This window comes from Anser brachyrhynchus (genome assembly GCF_964034855.1).
Source record: "Anser brachyrhynchus genome assembly, chromosome: 13".
Classification (NCBI taxonomy): domain Eukaryota; kingdom Metazoa; phylum Chordata; class Aves; order Anseriformes; family Anatidae; genus Anser; species Anser brachyrhynchus.
In genome coordinates, this window is record NC_137708.1 from 3,461,790 (window position 1) to 3,482,562 (window position 20,773).

A 20,773-nucleotide genomic window follows, 5' to 3' on the forward strand; every position below is an offset into this window, starting at 1 on the left:
CTTCATCTAAAGGAGAGAAATAGTTTTTTTATGCGCCAAAAGCTACTTCTAGATTACATCCATGAAATCAGAAAGATAAAGCTAGATAAGACCACAAACATAAGTGCCAAGTACTATCTGCCTGTGCATTTTGAATTGAAATTAGGTGTGGGGAACAGACCTGTCTACAGCACCAAGGCTCAGTAAGAGGTGACAAAGAAGGACACTTCTAAGTCAAATCGTGAAGGCTCAGTAAATACTATTGAAGTTGTTCAATCGCAGTGGGTGTTCAAAATCATTGCATCACCCCAGTGTAAGTGTAGATGAGACTGTTGTATTTCTATAAAACAAAACTTAATCTCGGTGTAGGCAGACAGCACACTATGTACCTCCTGAGTCACATTTAAGTCAACAAAAACCTTAAGTCATTCACAAACTTTGTTGGCTTCTGGCTCAAAGGAGAATTTCTCTAATAATCAATATCCTCAGAATTGTTTGTCTTTTAAGTCATCACCACATCCACATCTTCATTATTGTAGAAAGTCAGAGAGAGGCTTTTCCACATGGTTTACTCAATTTTTCAAAGTTATGTTTCCAGATCACATTCTGGCATTAATAATTTATTAAGCCTCTCAGAGATTGCCCATGCAATGGTATCCTTTTATTCCCCTGACTTGAGCACTCACAAATCCAGACAGATCTGTAAAAGTTGATGAGAATGCAGATGAACAAGTGGTCACAAAAAGTTATGTAAATGCTGTTGATTTTCCCAGAGTTCTTTCCATATTTTTTATTAATTTTTCTAACAAAATTGTTGATTTGAAATTCACATTTGTCTAATATACAGGAGAAGCAAACAAATAAAATGGATTGCAAAATATTGCAAGGGTAAATTTACCTATAATTTTAACAATATTTCGGAACAACGTTTGCCAGAGTGTATACACTAGCAGACTCTGAAATAGACTGTAAGTTAAGCATGGCATTCATGACGGAGCTCAAACTCTTTTTAGTCTGTTAGTTTTACCTACCTTTTCTAGTGCCATCACTTTTCCATTATGTATTAATTGTGCTTTAACAGCCATTCTTACAGTATATTTGCATTTCAGCAACAATTCAGAAACGCTTGAAGAAAGAAAAAAAGGCGAAGAGAAAATTGCAGGAAGCTTTGGAATTTGAATCAAAGAGAAGAGAACAAGTGGAACAGGCGCTTAAACAGGCCACATCAGGTGACGGTCTCAGGATGTTAAATGGTAATGTCTTAGTTGGCCTTTCACAGTTAACTTAAAATGATGTTTAATTAACTGAAAAGCTGCATAAAGCAAATTCCAGAATAAAATACACAATCATTTCCTGAAATAATTAAAAATCTATTTTGGACCATGTGCTTTGGGTCATGAATTAAAACAAGAAAAGTCCGCAACTAGAGAAACAGAGCAGTTTACACAGGCATGACAAGAAATGCTGAATATATTACCAGAGAAATCTGTTACAGTGCCAGCTAAGACAATGTGAGATTTGGTTCCTATAAGGTTCTCTGAACTCTTCTGTCCCAGCAGATTCAATTTTAGAACTGCTGAGCTTCATTTTAAAAGCTGTTTGGCTGAAGTTTCCTTAGCCTCAGGATCTATTAAGTTTGTTAAATATGTATCAGCTTTATGAGCTGACTAGGTTTTTGAATACTTCCCAAATAGTCCTAAAAAACAAAATCAAATCAGTTAATTTGATAAACAGGGTGATTATGTTCCAGGTAGTGGGAGGATTCACTTCTCCTGTTTAATGTGGTTCTGATCAAATTGTACAATGTTGGTTTGAATCTTTGAGAATGAACCTACCTGAGTTTTAAGTAATTTCAGGTTCTGCAGCAAAGGTTTAGTCTCTGCATGCTTATCCTGAAGTCTCTGCAGAGGCTCATAAATCAGTGTTACATTCAGTCTCTGCTGCTTTTGTGTGTCATGTAGTCTTCATGTTAACTTTGTGCTGCCTACTTCGGCTACTGCTAGCAACTGAGCCATAATAACATAAGCGGACCCTGAAAACTGCCAGAACTGCTGAGTGAAAATAATCAGTTTAACCTGTCCTTTGTTCTCGGTTGTGAGGGGCACCCAAGCTGTTTTTTAAAGCTAGGGCAAGCCTGTCTACATGAACTGCCATTGCAACACTCTGCAATGGACCATGAGTTGTGATTTATCTGCAGCACCTAAGAGATATAAACTCTTTAACTATGAGAGCAACATGTTTCAGAGGCATTCTCATCTGCTGGGTTTTATAGTCCAGCATATCACTGCAACCAGGAGCTGGCTGGTTTTTCTGATGTACTGACAGTGAGCGGTGGTGATTCAGGCATGGATATACAGCATGTAGTTGCGCCATGATAAGGGAAAGTCTCCCAAGGGAGAGTGAGCGGACATAGCCAGCAGAGACCTTTTCTACCACCCCTACTGGATCAGAAAAAAGCCCAGATCAGATCCCACAGGCATAGCCAGCACCCTGTGGTGAATGTCAGATGAAAACTAAAATACTCCTATCCAGTAGGGTCATTCACCCACATTCTGTCATTGCTGGGAAGCACCTGCCGATCGCACTACAGTTAGGAGTACTCAGCAGTTCTGGAAGCCACAAATTAAAGGGTACCAACACGCCAGCAATGTGATTAACAGATCTTTACATCTGCTATTGTGGGCCTGCCTGCTAACATTTTGATTTGCAGGCACGCTCAGGTAGTCATATATATGTTAGTGCCTGCAAGAAGCTGATATTTACATGCTAATCTGATTGCACATGCAAATCGGGTAGCTCATTAGCATCTTAATCCACAATTTAATTGCAGGTACAATTTTATGGCAACAAAATGTGAAGGGCTATTCTGAATATTTTTAATTTAACTCTGACGGTCTGTCTCATTTAACAGATGCTGTTATTAGTTACAGATGACTTTGTCATTTTACGTATATACGAATTATTCTCTAAAAGGTTTGAAAAGAGAGAACCTTTTGAGAGTAATAGCCCAGTGCCCTGAACTTTCCTTGCAAAAAAGAACCTGAATAAGGGGAACCCTATGTAATGAGTCACCTGTAATTTTATAAGAAAAAAATATATACATGGAAGTATTACTTATTTGCTTGTAAATATTTATAGGGCTAAATATACACATATCACATATTTCATATAAACATATATGACTAGATATACTAGTCATACTACTTAATAGTAAGTACTCTTACATGTACTTTCATCAGTTGCCCTGCTTTGACACAAGGGTTCGGTCAGGCTGCACAGTGACCAGCAAAATGTCATCTTTGCAATAGACACTGACAAGTCCAACAGAGCAACCTGAGAAGGCACCAGTACAGTTATTCTGTACTTGAGAATGTCAAGAACAGGCTTCTACACAGAAAAACTTTAAAACTGTACACACGTCTCCCTTTTCGTTTTTTTTCTTTTTTTTTTTTCCTTTCCTGCTGTAATTTCTAAGTGCTGTATTATAAGGGAAGCAGATGTTTCTCCAGGATTCGAGGTACCATGGATTCAAATCACATACCCTTCACGCTAATCCTTGTTGGCACAAGGTGGATAATGGCATCTGTTATCGTAACACCCTGGGGTGTTTGAGCCCTCAGCCCCACCCCAAAGGACTGTGCATACAGAGGTATTATCAAGACAAAATTAAATAGTTCAAAACCGCATGTCATTATGACACTTTCTCAACTTGTAAAAAACAGCACAGTCCATTTCGAAAGGCTCCTCTCAGAAATCTGGAAATGTTTCACAAAAATCACACGTAATTTTGCTTTGGGTGATGGAACATTCTTACAATATCCCGAGCTAAGTCTTTTAAATGAAATATTGCAACAGTCACTATCTATAACATACGCTCACACATACGCACATGCACACACGTGCTGACTGGTACTGGCTGTATTCTCTAATTCTCTACTTTGCAGGTATATGCCTGGGAAAGCCAATTTGGTTTAATATTATCACAGTTTAATTTCCACTTTTATTTTTCATATGTCAGATGCCCTCATTCTCCAAGAGAATTTTACAGACAGATTATCATGTGTTGATTATTATCTGATCATCAGACAAATGTGAAGCACATTAAAAATAATTCAATGTTTGCACATTTTGAAGACGATTTACTACTGAAAATTCTATGAAGACCAAATGTTTTATGCAAGGCCGTGCAACTTGGTGATCACCCTAGTTTGCTATAAATATTTTTCTAAAGATGCATGAGAGAAGGACAAAGGGGAATGCATTAATCTTTGGTGTCACATCTTTCAGATGCTGGAATCCCAGATATGGAAATAGAACACAACGGAACCCAACACGACAGTGCAGCAATGCAAGGTGCAGTATGTACCTCCTCCCATCATTACTTTTTGAGATCAGGAATTATATTTGTTTAAATAGAGATGTGGGAAACTCTCATATTTAGCTGTCAGATATATGGGCTTAGTCCAAAACTGATTTTACACAGGATAGCAAGACAAACTACTACTGCTACACAGGTAGCAAGACAAAAGTTCCAGAGGTCTTTAAATAAATCTTAAATATGCATTTAAATAAATGTGCACATACCAAAGGGAATTACAAGAATATCTGAGTTCTAGAGAATACTATCTTAGGTATTGCCAGAACCAGTACAGTTAGAGATAGAAACATAACTTCTACCATTTCTCAACTGTTAAAGGCTTGACTTTGCATACCTCTGGTACGCATCTGTCGTCCATCTGTCATCTATATAGGAAAGCATTCAAATATTTTTACTGTCTCTTTTTGTGATTTTTGGTTCATATGCTATGCATTACAAAGAAAGAGAGTTACAACTTCATTTTTATATATGCATATATATACATATATAATACATCTGTATATGTGTGTGTGTATGATTGGAGTTGTGCACTAAATATTGCAGTTTGAAATTTGTTTCTGCCTGAAATAGTCAAAATATTGGATAAGCACTTGGGATGTGTATTTAAATTTGAGAAGCAGATTATTCGTACCGTTTATAATTCTGCTTATGATATCTGCTGAGATAAGCACTCAGCGCTCTTCCAATGACATTCTGTGAGTCCAAGGTGCATCTGGACAGAATCTAGTGGAAAAAAAGGAAGTTAATTTCTGTATTTAACTGAAGAAAAAAAATACAGTTAGCTCAAATCTGACTTTCCATCAAAAATGAATGTAAACAGCTGTGGGGAGTGATGCATTGCAACTTCCAATAACCATTTACCTATTAGAAGAACTTTCTTAAACTTCCCGTAGTCTACTGATGAAAGAATGCCCTGTGATTTTATGATTTTTATTTCAGATTTTTTTTTAATCTTATCCCAACTATGTCATTCTTCAATTCTAAAAGGCTTTGGGTCACAAAGTTTTTGTTCGGGTTAAAAGCCTGAACCAAGGGAGACCTGGATATTCACTGGTTATATTCAGTATCGCTGAATTTGATACCCTTCTGTGAAAGCAGAATATGTCAATTCTTGTCTTCACCACAATAATGAATGACAGCACACATTGGCTTCTCTGACAATTTCAGTGTGGTAATCCTGTTCATATGTAAATGTGTGATGAGTTTATCCAGTTCTTTCACTAAGCACTCTCAGCTGATCAAAAAGATTTCTGAAGAACCCTCTGTAGAGCATGTTTAGGTTACAAAGTGTTTCTATTCTGTAGCAGCATCTCCTCCCTTTTTATTTCTGCTGATACTGTAGTATCTTTTTATTCTATTTTCCTTTGATTACAGTTTGTAAAACTTGTCAGCTACTCTTACACTGCGCTCTAACAATTTGAGCACACTCCCTCCATTGCCCCCTTCATTTGCTGCCTTTTGTTTTTTGGGCCCTGGGAGCAGGAAGGGTCAAAACACGTGTCCCTAATACAACACTGTTTCCAAGCATCCAAAATCTCTCTTGTGCACAGAAAAAAGCTTTAGCATCAATGCAGACCTTTCTTTTTCTGTTGTCAATAGCTCTGCTGGACAGAAATCTATCATTCACACAGTGCTTTTCCTTTGAAATTCAATTAGTTTCACTGCCAGTATCTCCTTAAGATGGCTTAAAGGAAAATTGCAAAAATACGGCACAGCCATCTTTCACAGTGATTAAGTCATATCATATTTTATGCTCATTTCTTAAAATGATTTTATTAACACAAGCTGTTCATTTACTGGGATTCTGATATGCATTATAAATCTCTTCCATTTAGTAGAGTCATTTTCTCTATGCTTTGTATATTAATTGAACTGAAATTTTGTGTTGACAAGACTAAAACTTTTTTGAACTTTACAGTCTAATAGTTCCATCCTCTATACACCTGATCTTCTAGTCCAGCATAGCTTAGCCTGAGAGAAGGTTTTTAGCTGAGAAAATAGATAAGTAATAGTTCCTGTAGTTACGAAGCCCCCTGCATAGCCGAGTGGTGTAGGAGAGGGTGATGCATGCACACAGATACCCTTCTGGTCTTGCTTCCATAACTCACTCTTGGGCAAGATAGTACATCAGCCATTTTATCAACCAATCTCCGTTTCACATAAAATAAACATACTGGGTGTCATTAAGTGCACCTTCAGATCAATGATTTTTGCAAATGACATTCAAGTACCATTCGAGTAGTGCATTTTTGCTGATAAAAGCAAATTAAATTAGCACAACTACAAGTGTGCTGATAAAAACTAAAACTGAACAGCAGCACCATTAGCTAACAAAGTAATATTTTCTCTTTACTGCTTTCTGCCATTTAGTTATTATCCTATTGGAAATCTAATTATAATCCTTTTACTCCCTAGTCAAACTTCACAGTTTTTGCAAGCTTAGCACTGACAAGTGATTTCATTACATTTGATTGCCCGCGCCCAGATTGACTTAACTTCACTCCGAGACCTAAAAGCCCTCTCAGTTTCTCAGATTCCCTGTTTGCACATTACAGCAACAGCTCCTTTAATTAATTAGCATGAACAGCAGTAACATGAACTGCTGAACAGAAAATAACATCATTTTATGATCGCAGGGAGACTTCTCCTTTTGCATGTTTATACCTTAGTTAACTTTTGTATTACTATATTTCATTGTTAGGGGATATTGGAACAATCAGCAAAGCAATGTTATCTTAAAATTTTAAAAAATAGATGCTACCATAATACTTGGTGATAACAATTCACAAAAAATAAAAGACTCTAAATTTCAAGAACGAGGCAACAGCATAGGCGTACAGACTTACCTGAGATGAAAACTCATTTCAGATGTAATGTCGTTCACTGTACATGCAATGGGAGAGTCAAATGGGGCTGCTGCTGCTTTTGTTTGTGAAATAACCTGGCAGAGATTTAGCACAGAAACTGTCAGTAACCATGAATAACTTCTTGTTTTTATCTGTTTGCCAAAGATGAAGGACTGTTGACATTTGGGACATATTTTATTTTTTCTTATTTAGAAAAATAGGCTATATTTTTTCAATATTCTGATATAACCTGCTTATTTTTAAATCCAGCCTACAATAAAAAAGAGGGGGGGGGAGGTGTAATGTTTTTTAAGAAGTTTAATTTCTTTGTTATTCTATCAAATTATACCTCCAGATGCTGCAATCCTCTGAAACCAACCATGCTAGGGAATTTCAGAGTAGTCCTCAATTGCAGGAGATAAATTCAACATCACAGAAATTACAGTGCTATTGTCCTGGTCTTCCTTTCACTGAAAAAAATGTTCAAGCACTTAGAGTTTAACATGAGAACAGACCAGAACCCTGTGATTAGAAACTCTGAGATTAAACTAAAGAGGCCTGATATATTCCCTGTGAGCAAGTCCTTCCTTCACTATCTTCTTCATTTGAGTCTCAGGTCTTTTCTTCGTTCTCCTGTCCAAACCATGCTGTCTCTAATGCATGTCCTACTCTGGCTGCTCTGACTTAGTAAACCTCTAGTAGCTGTCTTGTGCTGCGCCATTTTGCAGTGTTCTTAGAAAAAATCTTTTGACCTACCCCCACCTCCTGAAATAATTAACGTGCAACTAAGTAGACTCTCATATCTGTGATACGGCAATGCACTAGTGAAAGCTGTCTCATTAGCTGCTAACCAAAAGGCAGCTCATGAGATTACAGTACTCACTGACTACATAGCTCTCCTTCTGGTGTTCAGATGCAGGGCTTTAAAAATAATGGTGTCATTGATCTTGATCTCAGTGTTATTTGTGCTTTTGGTACAGAATATTTTTCTGAATCTGTCTCTGTAACCACACACAAAATGGAGGAAGCTGAGATTTTGTGATTTACTGAAAACGAAAGGTGAGGAAAGGTTCCCCCAGGAGACTCTTGAATGTGAAGGTCCATACCTTTCTATTCTTACAAAGGGCTCAAACATTTATTCAATAATTCAGTGTCAGTATTTCCTCAGCAGGAACCACTATGTTAACTCCCTTCCTACTCAAGCTGACAATGGCAATCCAGCATCTGCATAGTTAGTATTCAGTGAACATACTCTTGTCCTTGGCTATTGTTACTCACTGCAATTCCTATTTTCTGTACAAGTTTTTAGGTCTTTTAACATAGATGTGGAAATACTTGACAGAGTCAAAAGTGGATAGTCCTAAGCACAAAGTAAGTGGGGCAGAAAACCAGATGGCACACCTCTGTGAGCGTGTCACAGCGCAGCACCGGGCGCCCAGGCCTAGGCCTGGAAGTGCTCCCAGCGGCAGCAGCACATCAGCTCCACGTAGGACAGCAGAGAGCACGCCTGTGGCAAAGGGGCGATCAGAAAGAGTGAGAGATTAATAGAAAGAGAACAGAGCTTCATTCGTACTGCTGCTTACAGAAGCACTCGTTCCTGCTCTTCCATGAGTCTGGCAGGAACCATGCCCTGCTTAGTGTGCCATCTTTCCTCTTTCGCTGCTCAATTTGGAAAGTATTTACAGATAAATGGAAAAGTGTTGCTGGAGAACTAGCAAAGCAAGCAAAGAAGTCATTTTCACTCACTGTTGTTACTCTGCTGAATGACTAGCCCAAAAACATGAGAACCAGCCGCAGGCCTGGCCTTTTTTTTTTTGTGTGTGTGTGTGTGCGCGCGCGTTAGTGAAAGGATCCGTTTCTATGTTTTTTCTAACTGCTGTGGTCCTTATCCCACTATCGGGGGCCTGGATGCAGCCTCCTTCCAAGCTAGTCAACATGCTTTGCTAAGAGGTTTTGGGAAAGGCTTTTTTTGAGGGATTTCATCAATAATAGAGCCTAATACAAACTGTGTTCTCTGATACATTTTTTTTTTAATGACAGACTGATTCAAACTGAACAGCCCCATCTTTGTCTGTTAGATTTAGTGTTACAGTATTGTCTTTTCTTTATTTTGCCGCATCCAAAGCTTAGCCTGGCTCTAATCTAACCAAAATGGTGACCCCACTTAGGTAGCCTAGGAGGGGTGGAGAGATCAGCTTGTGTCCAATATACTTACGGTATCATCAAAGACTGGTTCAGCCCCTTGAGGAGAGTTGTGCAAAGCTTCTGGGAGCGTGTGGGTCTGGTACGTGGCTGCGCCCTTCCCTCCTGCTGCTCTACTGTCTGCATCTGAAGAAACACAACCACGTCTCAGTTCCACCTAACCTTTATTTTAGCAGCTCTCCCCACTCCTTCTTGGTCTAAATTGGCAAAGTGGGATTTTGAGTTTATTAGTTCATCTCTGCAACCCATATTCTCAGCAACACGTAGCGCTGGGTTTTGTTTCTTACGTAGCATGAATAATTTATAATTACTGATACAACACATTTATCCTTCTCTCATTATGGAGCAGACCGTGAATTTCCTTCATCCAATGACTTTTCCTCCAATTTGCAGTATGCTAAAATTATCTGAACAATCCTAAATTTTAGCTGTGTTGTTTAATCACAGCAAGCTGGCTACATCGCTGCTCCCCTTCCTGGCCTGGATTTCCACACCAACACTACCAGGCCACATTTCTTTACGCAAGTTGTGCGGGTACACATGGAAATTTTGTTTTGAAGTACTTTTATGGAAATACAGCTGAATTACTAACTTAACGATAATACAGACAATGCCTTACAAGCATTCAGAAAATTCAAAGATGAATGCAGATTGTCCTGAGAGCAAGGGGAAAAAATAATCTGAGAAGAGAACAAAGATGTGAATAAATAGGGAGACGGCAATTATTGCTTTGGATTTGTCCTGTTATATAGACATTAAAACCTTCACAGAAAGAGACAAATGTTGATATTGTTACTAAAAGAAAGTGCAAGAGATGCATGTACACTCTGGACTAACAACTCAGGGAAGACAACCTCATCCTGAGGGGAATTACAATTATTAACACAGGCTCTGGCGTACAGGGAGATGGTGAGATCTTTACTCGTGTTATACATTGTGAAGTGGAAAAAAATCCTTTCTAAATGTCTTGCTTATTAAGCCAGTCATGCATTTCACTGTAGGTTGTAAAGCAGTATAACATGCACAGGGGGCTCATAAGCATATTTTAGTGTTAGGGAATATCATTTATACAGTTTTTATATTGTCAATATTACCCCTAGAGAATGAGATTAGGCTTTAAACTACTGTAAATCTACACTTTTGCTCACCTTTGTATAATTTCATTTTTTAATAGAATGAAGCTCACATAAATGAATATTTGATTAAGGGATAAACCTAATAAAAGAATACATTTATTGCACACAGATTTATTCAAATCTTTGCTATATAATACAGTAAAATGCCATAAAATGGTATGTAGCATGCAGTCAGCTACAATGAGGAGATGGTGAATAATCTTCAAAAAGATGAATTTGACAACACCACATTGTCATTCATGTATAAGTGGTAGCACGGATGTTCCTAATACTTTAATTCCTCATTGGTGGTTGCTGCATGATGTTGTTACTGCTATAGAGTTAAGTTTATTGCACAGCAACAAAAATGTATTTTTATTTCCGGCAAATAGTTGAGAGCCTTATAAAAAGGGAAATATTTAACTATGTACTTTCTGTTTACTAATCATTAATATCTGTGTGGCTTGAGCACTGGCATTTGCCTTCTCTCTTACAACTGTTACAGATTGAACTTTCCTTAAGAAATAAAGGGAGTAGGAATGAAAAACTGAAACTTGTTCCAGAGTTTAAATAGTAACCCACAGTAACCTCAATGACCACTTCTTACCTTAGTTGGAGGAATAAGTTTAAAAATAAAATATTATAAAACATCAACAATTTATCTATCTATCTATCTATATGTATATATATATTAGAAAACATTTAACTTTGGTTTTAGCTAATTTTTAAGCTTCAGGTTTGGTATCATAAGCCAGGTAAACGATGTTACTCCAAATACTCCATAGCTTCTTTACAAATTCAAATCTCTCACTGTACCTTCGTCTTCGTCAGCAAGTACAAGTGAGATGCCAGACACGGCCGGGGCAGGAGGACTTTCCATCACTTGGGGCAGCAAGGGAGGTGCGTGCATGCATGCAGGAGAGAGAAAGAGACAAGGGGCCACGCCAGACAGCAGTAAACAAAACTGCTGTATGGGAGGTTCCTCGAGCTAATTGAACTATATGAACTATATATGAGCTAATTGAACCTGATGAACTCTAACTATTAAAGTGTATAAAGATCAATAACCAACAGGTGGTTTTGCTGATCCAGCCATCCAGCTGAGTATTGTATCAGCTGCTTCATATCTTCCCCTCCCTGTAAATGTTTGAGAAGAACTAGCTGAATCTGTATTAATTTCAGTCTCCAAATATACTGTATTTGGCAGAGATTAAATACTCAAAGTATTTGTAAATTATTGGAGGAAAGAATCACAAAGAGTTGTATTTTAAATCCTATCACTTTATGTATCATTTCACGTGGCTTAATAAAGATGTAGGGCTTTTTAACAATTGTGAGTTTGCTCCCTTAGATGAAAGATGATTTCATGGTTGTGAAACTTGTTTTTTTATTATAAAATAAAATATAAATATTATAATATATAATATTTTATATATTACAATATAAAATATTATAATATATAAATATCGTATATAAAATGTTTGTAGGCAGGAAAAGAGGCAGTTTCATCCTATCCTCCCTTACTGATCCCACTTCCAATAAATCCACTCTTACTTTGAATGTACGTGTGGACCCCTCCCCTCATCTTTGCAGAGGCTCCTTGTCACCAAAAGGAACAACGTAAATGTACACACAAGTGGTCTCTATCACCATCTTGCTTGTACAAACATCAAGCATCAAACACAGTAGTATAAAATGCAACTGATGCCTAGTGAACACTTAAATAGTGAGTTACGTACCTAATTTCTGCTGAGGTCCGTTGGTATTACATGCAGTGCTTCACTAAGCATGCCCCTAGATCCCATCCACTGTAGGTGGCTGGGCAAAAAGGCACTTTTGTGCATCTGGGTCCTGAGCCCAGACCCTCAAAGAGCGTAGACTTGCAGGCGGAAGATGCTCAGGGCCTGTAATGCTTTGGCTGCTTCTGTGCAGCATGCAGGACTGGTGTGTTACTGACTCACAGGAAAGCACACTCAGCAGAATTTCAGCCTTTGGATTGCCGATAGAGTATTTCTATGACTTTTTGAGGGCAAACATGTTGACCTGCAGATTTTGCCTGTGGCTACCTTATATTTTTTAGAAGTACAGCATTACTGTAGGCTAGATCACCCATAGCCTGCTATGGAAAAAATTGTGTGCAACTTCCTAATAACCAGAAGAAGAAAAACAAAACAAAAACACAACAATGTTCGATATTTGTATTTCTGCTTACCCCCCCCTCCCCAGGCTTTAATATTTGCAACAGTAAATCTTAAGACAATAATTTTAATCAGCCAAAGGCCTGAAACTAATTTTAGTCACTTCTTTGGAGGTTCCCAGGCTCCCAAACATTCCTTCGGAGATGTTCTGTCCCTGGCTCTTCCGATCTTTATTCTTGTTTACATCCAAAATACATATTAAATCATCTCTGTTTGGAGAGTCTGAGCCTCCTTAAAACCATGAAACATTCAATTACTAATTAGCTGTTTCCTGTTCCTAATGAAGTGAACATGTCGGATTTGGATTAAAATTCAGCTACTGCTCTCCTCTGTTTATGGTTCCAGATGTTTTTGTTTTATCGAGGAGGTTACTTTGACAGCTACTGCTAAATGATAAATCACTCATATTATAGCTGAAATGCATTTTGAAATTGAAATGTGGCAAACTTTGAGATTGCTCCAAGGATCAGTGTCAGTTAGCAGGTCAATACTTGTTCTTTCCTTATGAGTGTTCAGTATTGGCATATGTAAAACAGTAATGGGATAGATGTCAACATTATACAAAATGCTTCTCAATATTATCATTTTGCTATCATCTTCAAGATCAGCACTTGTGGGTTTAGCTGGGTGAATTCGTGATTCATTGTATAATGAACAAGAATATGGATTCTTGTTAGCTTTAGTTTCTGTGGGCATTTTAATATTTATTTTTTCTCTGGGCATAACATTTCTTAATGTGAAAAATCACAGTTGATGGGTAGTATAACGAGGAATATTTTGATAAAGGAAGTAAGTGGCTTTCTATTTATTTCCCTAAATAAAGAAAAATAATTTAAAAAGAAATGCATAAGTTTCTGAAGGAAAGAAGAGTTTTACAAAAAGCAGATATTGATTTACTTCTATTACATTTTTTAACACAGTGCAGTTTTATTTTAATGCACAGTTCTCTAGAAGGGGTTGCGCATGTAATGACGGCGTGCTGTAAAGCTGATGCCATGTTACTCTGTCTTACGGAGGCGTGTGATACAACGCAGCCTGCCCTCAGTTCAAAAACAAATGTCACAAAGGAGGGAAATGCAAATCAAAATACCTGCAGCCTCTGCTCGGCAACTGCCGGCTGGCTGGCACTGTTGGAAGCGGGTGGTTCGGGGCTGGGAGGCACCCAGGAGTGCCCCAGGGGCAGCTACTGAGCCACACACAAAGCAGGGATAAGGATGACATCAGTTCTTGGAAAACTACTGTCACACGACCCTTTAAATATTTATTGGTGCAAGAAACTACTGTAAGTTTAGCCCAGCTGAGTGCCTGTACCTGTGCCATCGGGACCGAAGTGCCAGTGCACTGAGACAGGCTCATTTGCTGGTGTAACACAAACCTCACTTACCGAGGCTTTGCAAGGCTTTGTCAGCAGGTGCCTGTTTCTCCAATGCAAAACGTCGTCGTAAACTCCGTTTATGTCACTTGTAGATCTGATAATTTGCCTTAAGAAAAACAAACAAACAAACAAAAACCTTCCACAAACAAATGAAGGAACCCCACCCAAGTTTCAAATAATTCTAAAATGTGTAACTCTGTAATTGACCTTTTTTCTTCTTTTTTTTTTCCTCCAGAAAACAGAACATACATCAAACCTACTATTATGTACTGAAGGAAACACCTATTGTTGAAAAATGTATAATGATCACTATTTGAAGACTATATAGTTCATGAAAAACGTCCCTTCCAACCTTTGATGCCTTCAGTACTGTGTGAAGAACAGGATTTGTAGCATGAAACTTGAAGGACAATTTCAAGCAATTTACTGTTGCTGCATCGAAAACTGCCGTATTGTCATTAAGAAATATTGAGACTTTTTACAAGCTTACCATACCAAACCAAGCCTGTTGCAACAGATCATTTTTAGGTCCCCGGAGATAGAAAGGAGTTTTAGTATTTTTAAGCACATACAGGAATTATTCCCCCCCCCCGGCCTCCCCAAAAAAAGAACTCTTTTTTGTTATTTTGTTTTTGTTTTTTCCTAAGGAGGTAGCTATTACTGTATAGCAATGGCACAATGATTTTAAGCCACAAAGGTCCTCACTGGCTGTACATCATACAAGTCCAGTTTATCACTGAAACTGTTCAACATGGAGCTGTTTCGATTGTGTTTATAAATTAAGCTTTGTTTACTGAAGCAGATACTCGATATATATTACGTTTTAAAAAGAAATGTGTGTACATTTTTTAAAAGAATGATGTAAAAATTGTCCTTTCATTAGATGACCAATTCAAAAGTGTGAGCTAAACCCTAATAGCTGACGTAATACGAGGATTATAATTGATGCTTTTTTTATGCTCAGTTCAGCTTGGCTTTTGGTCTTTTAAGATGAAAAAATGAATATGCAGTAGAGTGTTAGATAATGGAAACTTTTAAGTATGGTTTCTCTGTTGTACCATATTAAGTTAAAGTACACATTCTTTGTTAAAAATGTTCTTGCTAAAAATACAGTATTAAAATTTTTTTGTTTGACTTTGGAAATCTTTTAAGAATTTTTTTTTGACTGTGAATTCCCATAGTTATTGTACTAATGCAAAACAATATTTTGCACTATTAAAAATACTTGAAGAGATTACTTAATAAAGAGGGTGGGTTGGTATCAAACATTTTCCTAATTATTTTATGTTACAAATTCCAAACTTTGCAATTAACTGGAACATTCTATGATTCCTTTCTCAAAATAGGTGACTGAAAGTTGGTTTGAGTCAAGTGGAATTAAGTAATCACCTGGTCACTCTCTACTCTCATTCATGGGTCAAAGGCACAACACTTATAAACTCAAGTTTATATGTGCATGCTTATATTTATATGCACATACCCTGAATTAAATCACTATTGCTTAAAGCAAAACAAATGAACAAACACCTTTAAATAGATCTATGGGGAATGTATTTCCTATAAATATGCATGCTACTGTACATGTGTATACTGTTCAAAATTCTATTTTTATCACTATTTTTTTCTGTATGTCTCATTTAACAGACTTTACCTAACTTTAAAAGTGTACTTTCAAACCATTATATAATAATACAACAGAAAGAAAATAATCTGCTTTTTCCTTGCTAAAAGAAACCTTTTAGATTAACTAGGTATTAGTTAAAGAAAACATGCTGGTCTCCATTTTACAGGTGATCAAGCTAATTATCAGACTAGTTCACCACACCTCACAATGTACAAACATGGTTTATTCCCTGTTAGTTGTATTGCAAGCATTCTAATAACTGCATTAATCACACTGCCAGTGATTAAATGACCAAAAATTGAATGATATGAAGAAACAGTGCTGCGAACTGTGAGTGCTGCAGCACCTGAAATTAAATTCTATGATTACTTATTAATTTTAGTTTCTACTCCATCAGGATTCTCTGAGATGAGGGTTAGGCCCTATTTCGATATCTTATTTTTTTAAAAGGACTTAAAACAGTCCTTGGGATACTGCAATGTTTCTGATTGATTGACTGAATGAACACTGGTACTGCTCTGAGGAATTGCAGATTTTGAAGATAGCTCTTTGACAAGTTCCCACTATCTTGCATTTTTTTTAGAAAGATTTAATGTAATTAAATTTTTCAGTCTTTGAACTGTTAGCATTTTTCGCATTTTTCTTTAGTCTCCATAAAGGCAATTTTAGCATTTTTTTTCCCTGAGTGGCTGATCTACATTTCTTAAAGCTGCATTGATGCTGGGTTGATGATTTCATTGATTTCTAATTTGCCCTTCCCAGAATAGTTTTAAATGTCAAAGTACTGGCAAATGAGATTTAGGGAACTGATAAACTTCAGAGACTGAATCTCTTGTTAAGTCCTTATTAGGTAGCCCCTGGTAAATATTGACAAACCAAGACTCTGAGCTTTTTTACATTAAAAAAAAAGTGGAGATGATTGCAAAATTTCTTTCTTTCATTTTACTTCCTATCATCTTGGTAATACTCCCAGTGACGCCCTCCTGCACAGGGCCCTACCTGAGCCTTGCACTGACCCCAGGACTTCCACGTCGGTGTTTGGCCTGGCGCAGCCTGCCCAGGCTGTGGTTGCTGCTGTGAGGCTGCGTACAGCTGAGGAGCTGCTCCCAGCCTGCCATCAGGCCACGTCGAGCCCTCGTAAGCTGCAGCTCTGTAACGTCCTTTGCACCGGACACGCAGAGGTCTGGGGAACAGGACCGACACGGCACGTGTCTTCTTGTCCTTCATGTAGTGTAAAACGCCTCCGTGTAGGCTTTGGCTGGTTCCAGGCACTGCAACTGAGCACAAAAAGGGGATGCAAGAAGGAAATTGCTTTCATGTCCTATTTTCCAGGTCTCTCTTGTCATTAAAAGGTGGAATGAGATGGGGTTGTTCACTCTGACAAGATTGGGGGAGAATTAATTACCATTTATGTGTAGATATAAGCTGCAAAGAGCAGGAAAGTAACCGTTCCCTGTCTGGGGTGGTTCTGTGTCCAGTACAGGCCAGCGTGTGCAGTTTTCAGCACGCTGTTACCCACGTGCTCATTGCTGCATGGTGATACAGAACAGCAAACGCAGGCGATGTTCAGCTTAAATTTCTCATGGCCTTAATTTCACATCTGGCTGCAGTGAGCACCCTCCTTGCTCATCCTGTCTTTTAAGCAGTGGAACAAGCTGAGCGGGGCTGTTCAGGGGGAACCACGTCCTCCAGCCAGGGGCAGAGCATGCCCAGGGCAGCAGGGAATTCTGCCTTCACCCCTCCAGCTCGCTTTGAGCTGAGCAGCCCCTGCTGGCTACAGCCACTGACCTGGCAGCCCAAGGGGCATTGCCAAGAGAGACTCTGCAAATGCCTGAGGGGAGCCTGGGCCGTGGCCGTACCCATGCCCTTGGCGCTGTGGGCAGAGCAGGTGAGGCTGTGGGGCACAGGCCGGGGGACACCCAGCTGGCAGGGGGCTGCCCCCTGCATCCACAGCTGCCGCGGTTCCCTCCAAAGCAGCTCCTTGGTCGGGGATTGCCTCCGAGATGGCGGCGTGCCAAGGAAGGTGGTGGTAGCTGGGCACAAGGTGATCTGGGCTAAATGCAGGCAAGTTAATGGACGATGTATTTCAGCAATTTTATGAATCCTGTGTAATGCGGACTGCTATCGTAATAAACTAACGGAATCAATAGTGACCAATCTCAATTTAAAATCTGGATCTATAGTACTACACAGCGAGAACGCTCTCCGTTATAAATGCCTGGCAGTGCATTAAAAGCTGAATGCTGGCTTAAGTAATTGCTATCTACAAGTAAGTGGCCCATTAATATATTTATTTACAAAATATTTCTGGTAACATGACAAAATGTGGGCTAACCCAAATTGTTACACGTTTCCTTCATAGCCTCAGCCGAGCTCCACAACCGCTGCTGTGTGTCTGGGCTCTGGGCTCCACGGGCGTGCACCCAGTCCCGCTGGCCCCGGGCTGGAGCGCCGTTACCTCTGGCAGCAGTCCTGACCCCCGGGCTTCCTGCTGCTCTCCCACTGCTGCTTCCTGCCGCCGCACCGCAGCATCCTGCCCGTGCTCCTGTCCCCTGCTGCCACGGGGAGGCATGGAGAGGGAAAGGGATTTGCAGGGTGTTTTGCCATTTATTTTTTTAAAGCCAGGCCATGTGCTGTAATTATTTGTTATGTGCACCACAAATGTTTAGGGCCTTGTAAAAAATCACTGTTCAGAAAAATTTTGACATTAGTTCTGTCTGCAAATAAGGGCATCTTTGACTGTTGGAAGTTAGGACAAAAGGAGAGGAAAAACAAGTATTTTTTAAAATTCTGAATCTATAGATGACATGAATCGCTATACTTTTACGCTTGTACCTCAAAAAATCAATTGAAATGAACAAATTCAGTGTCAGCACAGCACAAACACTGCAACTGGTTCCCTTTGTATTGTATCATCCACTTCTGCTTCTTTTTGCCAGCTAACACTGTTCTTAATAGATCATCTTTTGCATGAAAATTGGAGTGTGGTAATATAAGGAAGGGAAAAAAATCTTATTGGAGCTCATTTTTTAAAATAAAGAAGTACTATTATTCTGAATTCCATTCAACAATACAGTAAGATTCTACTATATCTTCATTATGTGACTGTTGACATAATCCAAACTTATGAACATGAACACAGAACCATATATTAAAATGCTCTTATGATAACTGATACCAAATACCAAAAAAAAAAATAAAAATCTTTTAAGCACTTTAACTTTTTAGAAAGACATTTGGCGCTTTCTTTGAAAATACATGCACCAGTTGCACAAAAGTGACGCCAAAATACGTATTCACTGAGTAGTGGATCCCTTTCAGTATATAACAGCTCTTTGCTTTGGTTGTCTACAAGAGGGGCTAGTTGTGGGAAAAGGAAAAGTTTTTGCTGTCCCTGAAATAGAAATTGCTCTTCATGCTGTTTCAAAATTATAATGGACTTCACAGCTTGCTGGTGTGCTCTCTGTGATGAGTGTACCTGCCCAGCTAATTGCAGATCTTACCTCTAAGACAAATCCAGCTCTATGAAGAAACAATGTTTAAGGTCATTATCTTAAAATGTGAAATGTTAAAAAACAAGCTGGGTTGGATAAGGCCATGCATATGCCTGCTGGTCCCAATAATAGAGCAAACGCCCAATATTTGGGAATAACTTGGGTTGATCAGAGGGATGGTGGAGACAAAATACCTAGAGAAGTGGCAAGTTCATTTTGAGCTATACAAAACCAGCCAATCTCTAATTCTGCATTCTGTCCTCCAGCCAGCCTAACTGATGTACACATATTTAGTTTTCTTAAAGGTCTGAAATAAGACAATGTGTGGAAACTTAGTCATTTTGAATTGTTGGGTGAACACAAGGTTTCTTCCTAATGAAGTCTGCATTACAGTTCCTTCATAATAAATATCGTAAACACGGCACGTTGCTTGTTACGCATGCACCCATGCCATGGTATCACACGCACTGCCAGGGACTGAAGCACGCTGCCTACCCGGCATCGGGGGCTGCACACAGGCAGCCTGCAGAGCCCGCGCCGGTCTCATTGCAGCACCTGGCCTTGGCCTGAAACCTTGGTCTTAGGACTGAAAGGCCACAGGGCGAAAATCAACGTGCCCCCCACTCCCACCAAAGTGGCCAAATACAAAGGAAATCTTCTTTTTCTGTTGGTTTTTTTTTTTTTTTTCATGAAATGATGAGTTTGTTGAGAAGAAAGAATAAACAGAAACAAAGAATAAACTTTAACCTTGTTTCACTGTGTATGAGGAGGAAATACCTGTTTCATGTTTCCCCTGTTGATTCCTGCCATTAGTTGAAGTCTGTTTATTCCCAGAGCTGTGCTGCCATCAGTTGATGATGCTGGGGCACTTACAGAGAGGTTTTGGCAGGAAAAAATGTTTTATCATTCTTACTATTACAAAACACAATGTTTTTCTTAGTAGACCAGTCCAAAGCATTGCCATTTAAATTGCTGCATTGTCTCCCTTGATGTCAGATAGGGAAAAAAATCTAAAAGTAGGAAAACAGACAAAAAAAAAAAAAAAAAGAAAAGCTAGTAACTTATCTAAACTCCCGACTGTCCTGTTGTCCTGACTGGACTGTTTTTTTTGTTGTTTGTTTTGTTTTGTTTTTTTAATAGTTCTATAGAACCGATGAAGACAGGAATGGTAATCAGACATTTTTGGTGTCAGATCAGTACTTTGCATTTTATGTGATCATTTACACCTGTGCAAGTATTTGATAGCATTTGACAGCTGATTTATTAGCATTTGACACCCATATTACACATGTTGAAATGACTCTACAATGTGCAAAGCAGTGGAAAAATCACTGATTCCTTTCATAGCTTTTTCCTGGTAGTTTAATAACGAGATTACGTTCCAAAGGAACAAATGAATTCCTCACACCCTTACTGTACTTCTGTATTTCTTCTAATATTTATTATGTTCTGCTCACATTAATTTGAAAAAAAAAAAAAAGAAAAAAAAAAGAAAAGCAGTTGTGTTTAATTCACAGAGCTGATTCACAGACACTGGCTCTGAAACCAAATCAAAACCAGGC

General features: G+C 38.6%; 1 protein-coding gene across 7 annotated transcripts in view; it reads left to right on the plus strand.

The window, feature by feature from the left end:
* The window catches only part of DACH2 (dachshund family transcription factor 2), a 289,571-nt gene extending 274,212 nt beyond the window's left edge, over window positions 1-15,359 (plus strand). For 4 of the 7 annotated variants that reach the window (XM_080554407.1, XM_080554409.1, XM_080554412.1 and 1 more), the window contains 3 exons: window positions 1,089-1,232; window positions 4,267-4,332; window positions 14,329-15,359. In XM_080554407.1, the coding sequence (XP_080410533.1) occupies window positions 1,089-1,232; window positions 4,267-4,332; window positions 14,329-14,366 (248 nt within the window). In that variant the 3' untranslated portion in view covers window positions 14,367-15,359. Of the gene's footprint in view, window positions 1-1,088; window positions 1,233-4,266; window positions 4,338-14,328 lie in introns of all 7 variants that reach the window. The other 3 variants (XM_080554408.1, XM_080554410.1, XM_080554414.1) reach the window with 2 other exon arrangements.
* Window positions 15,360-20,773: the final 5,414 nt, after the last annotated feature.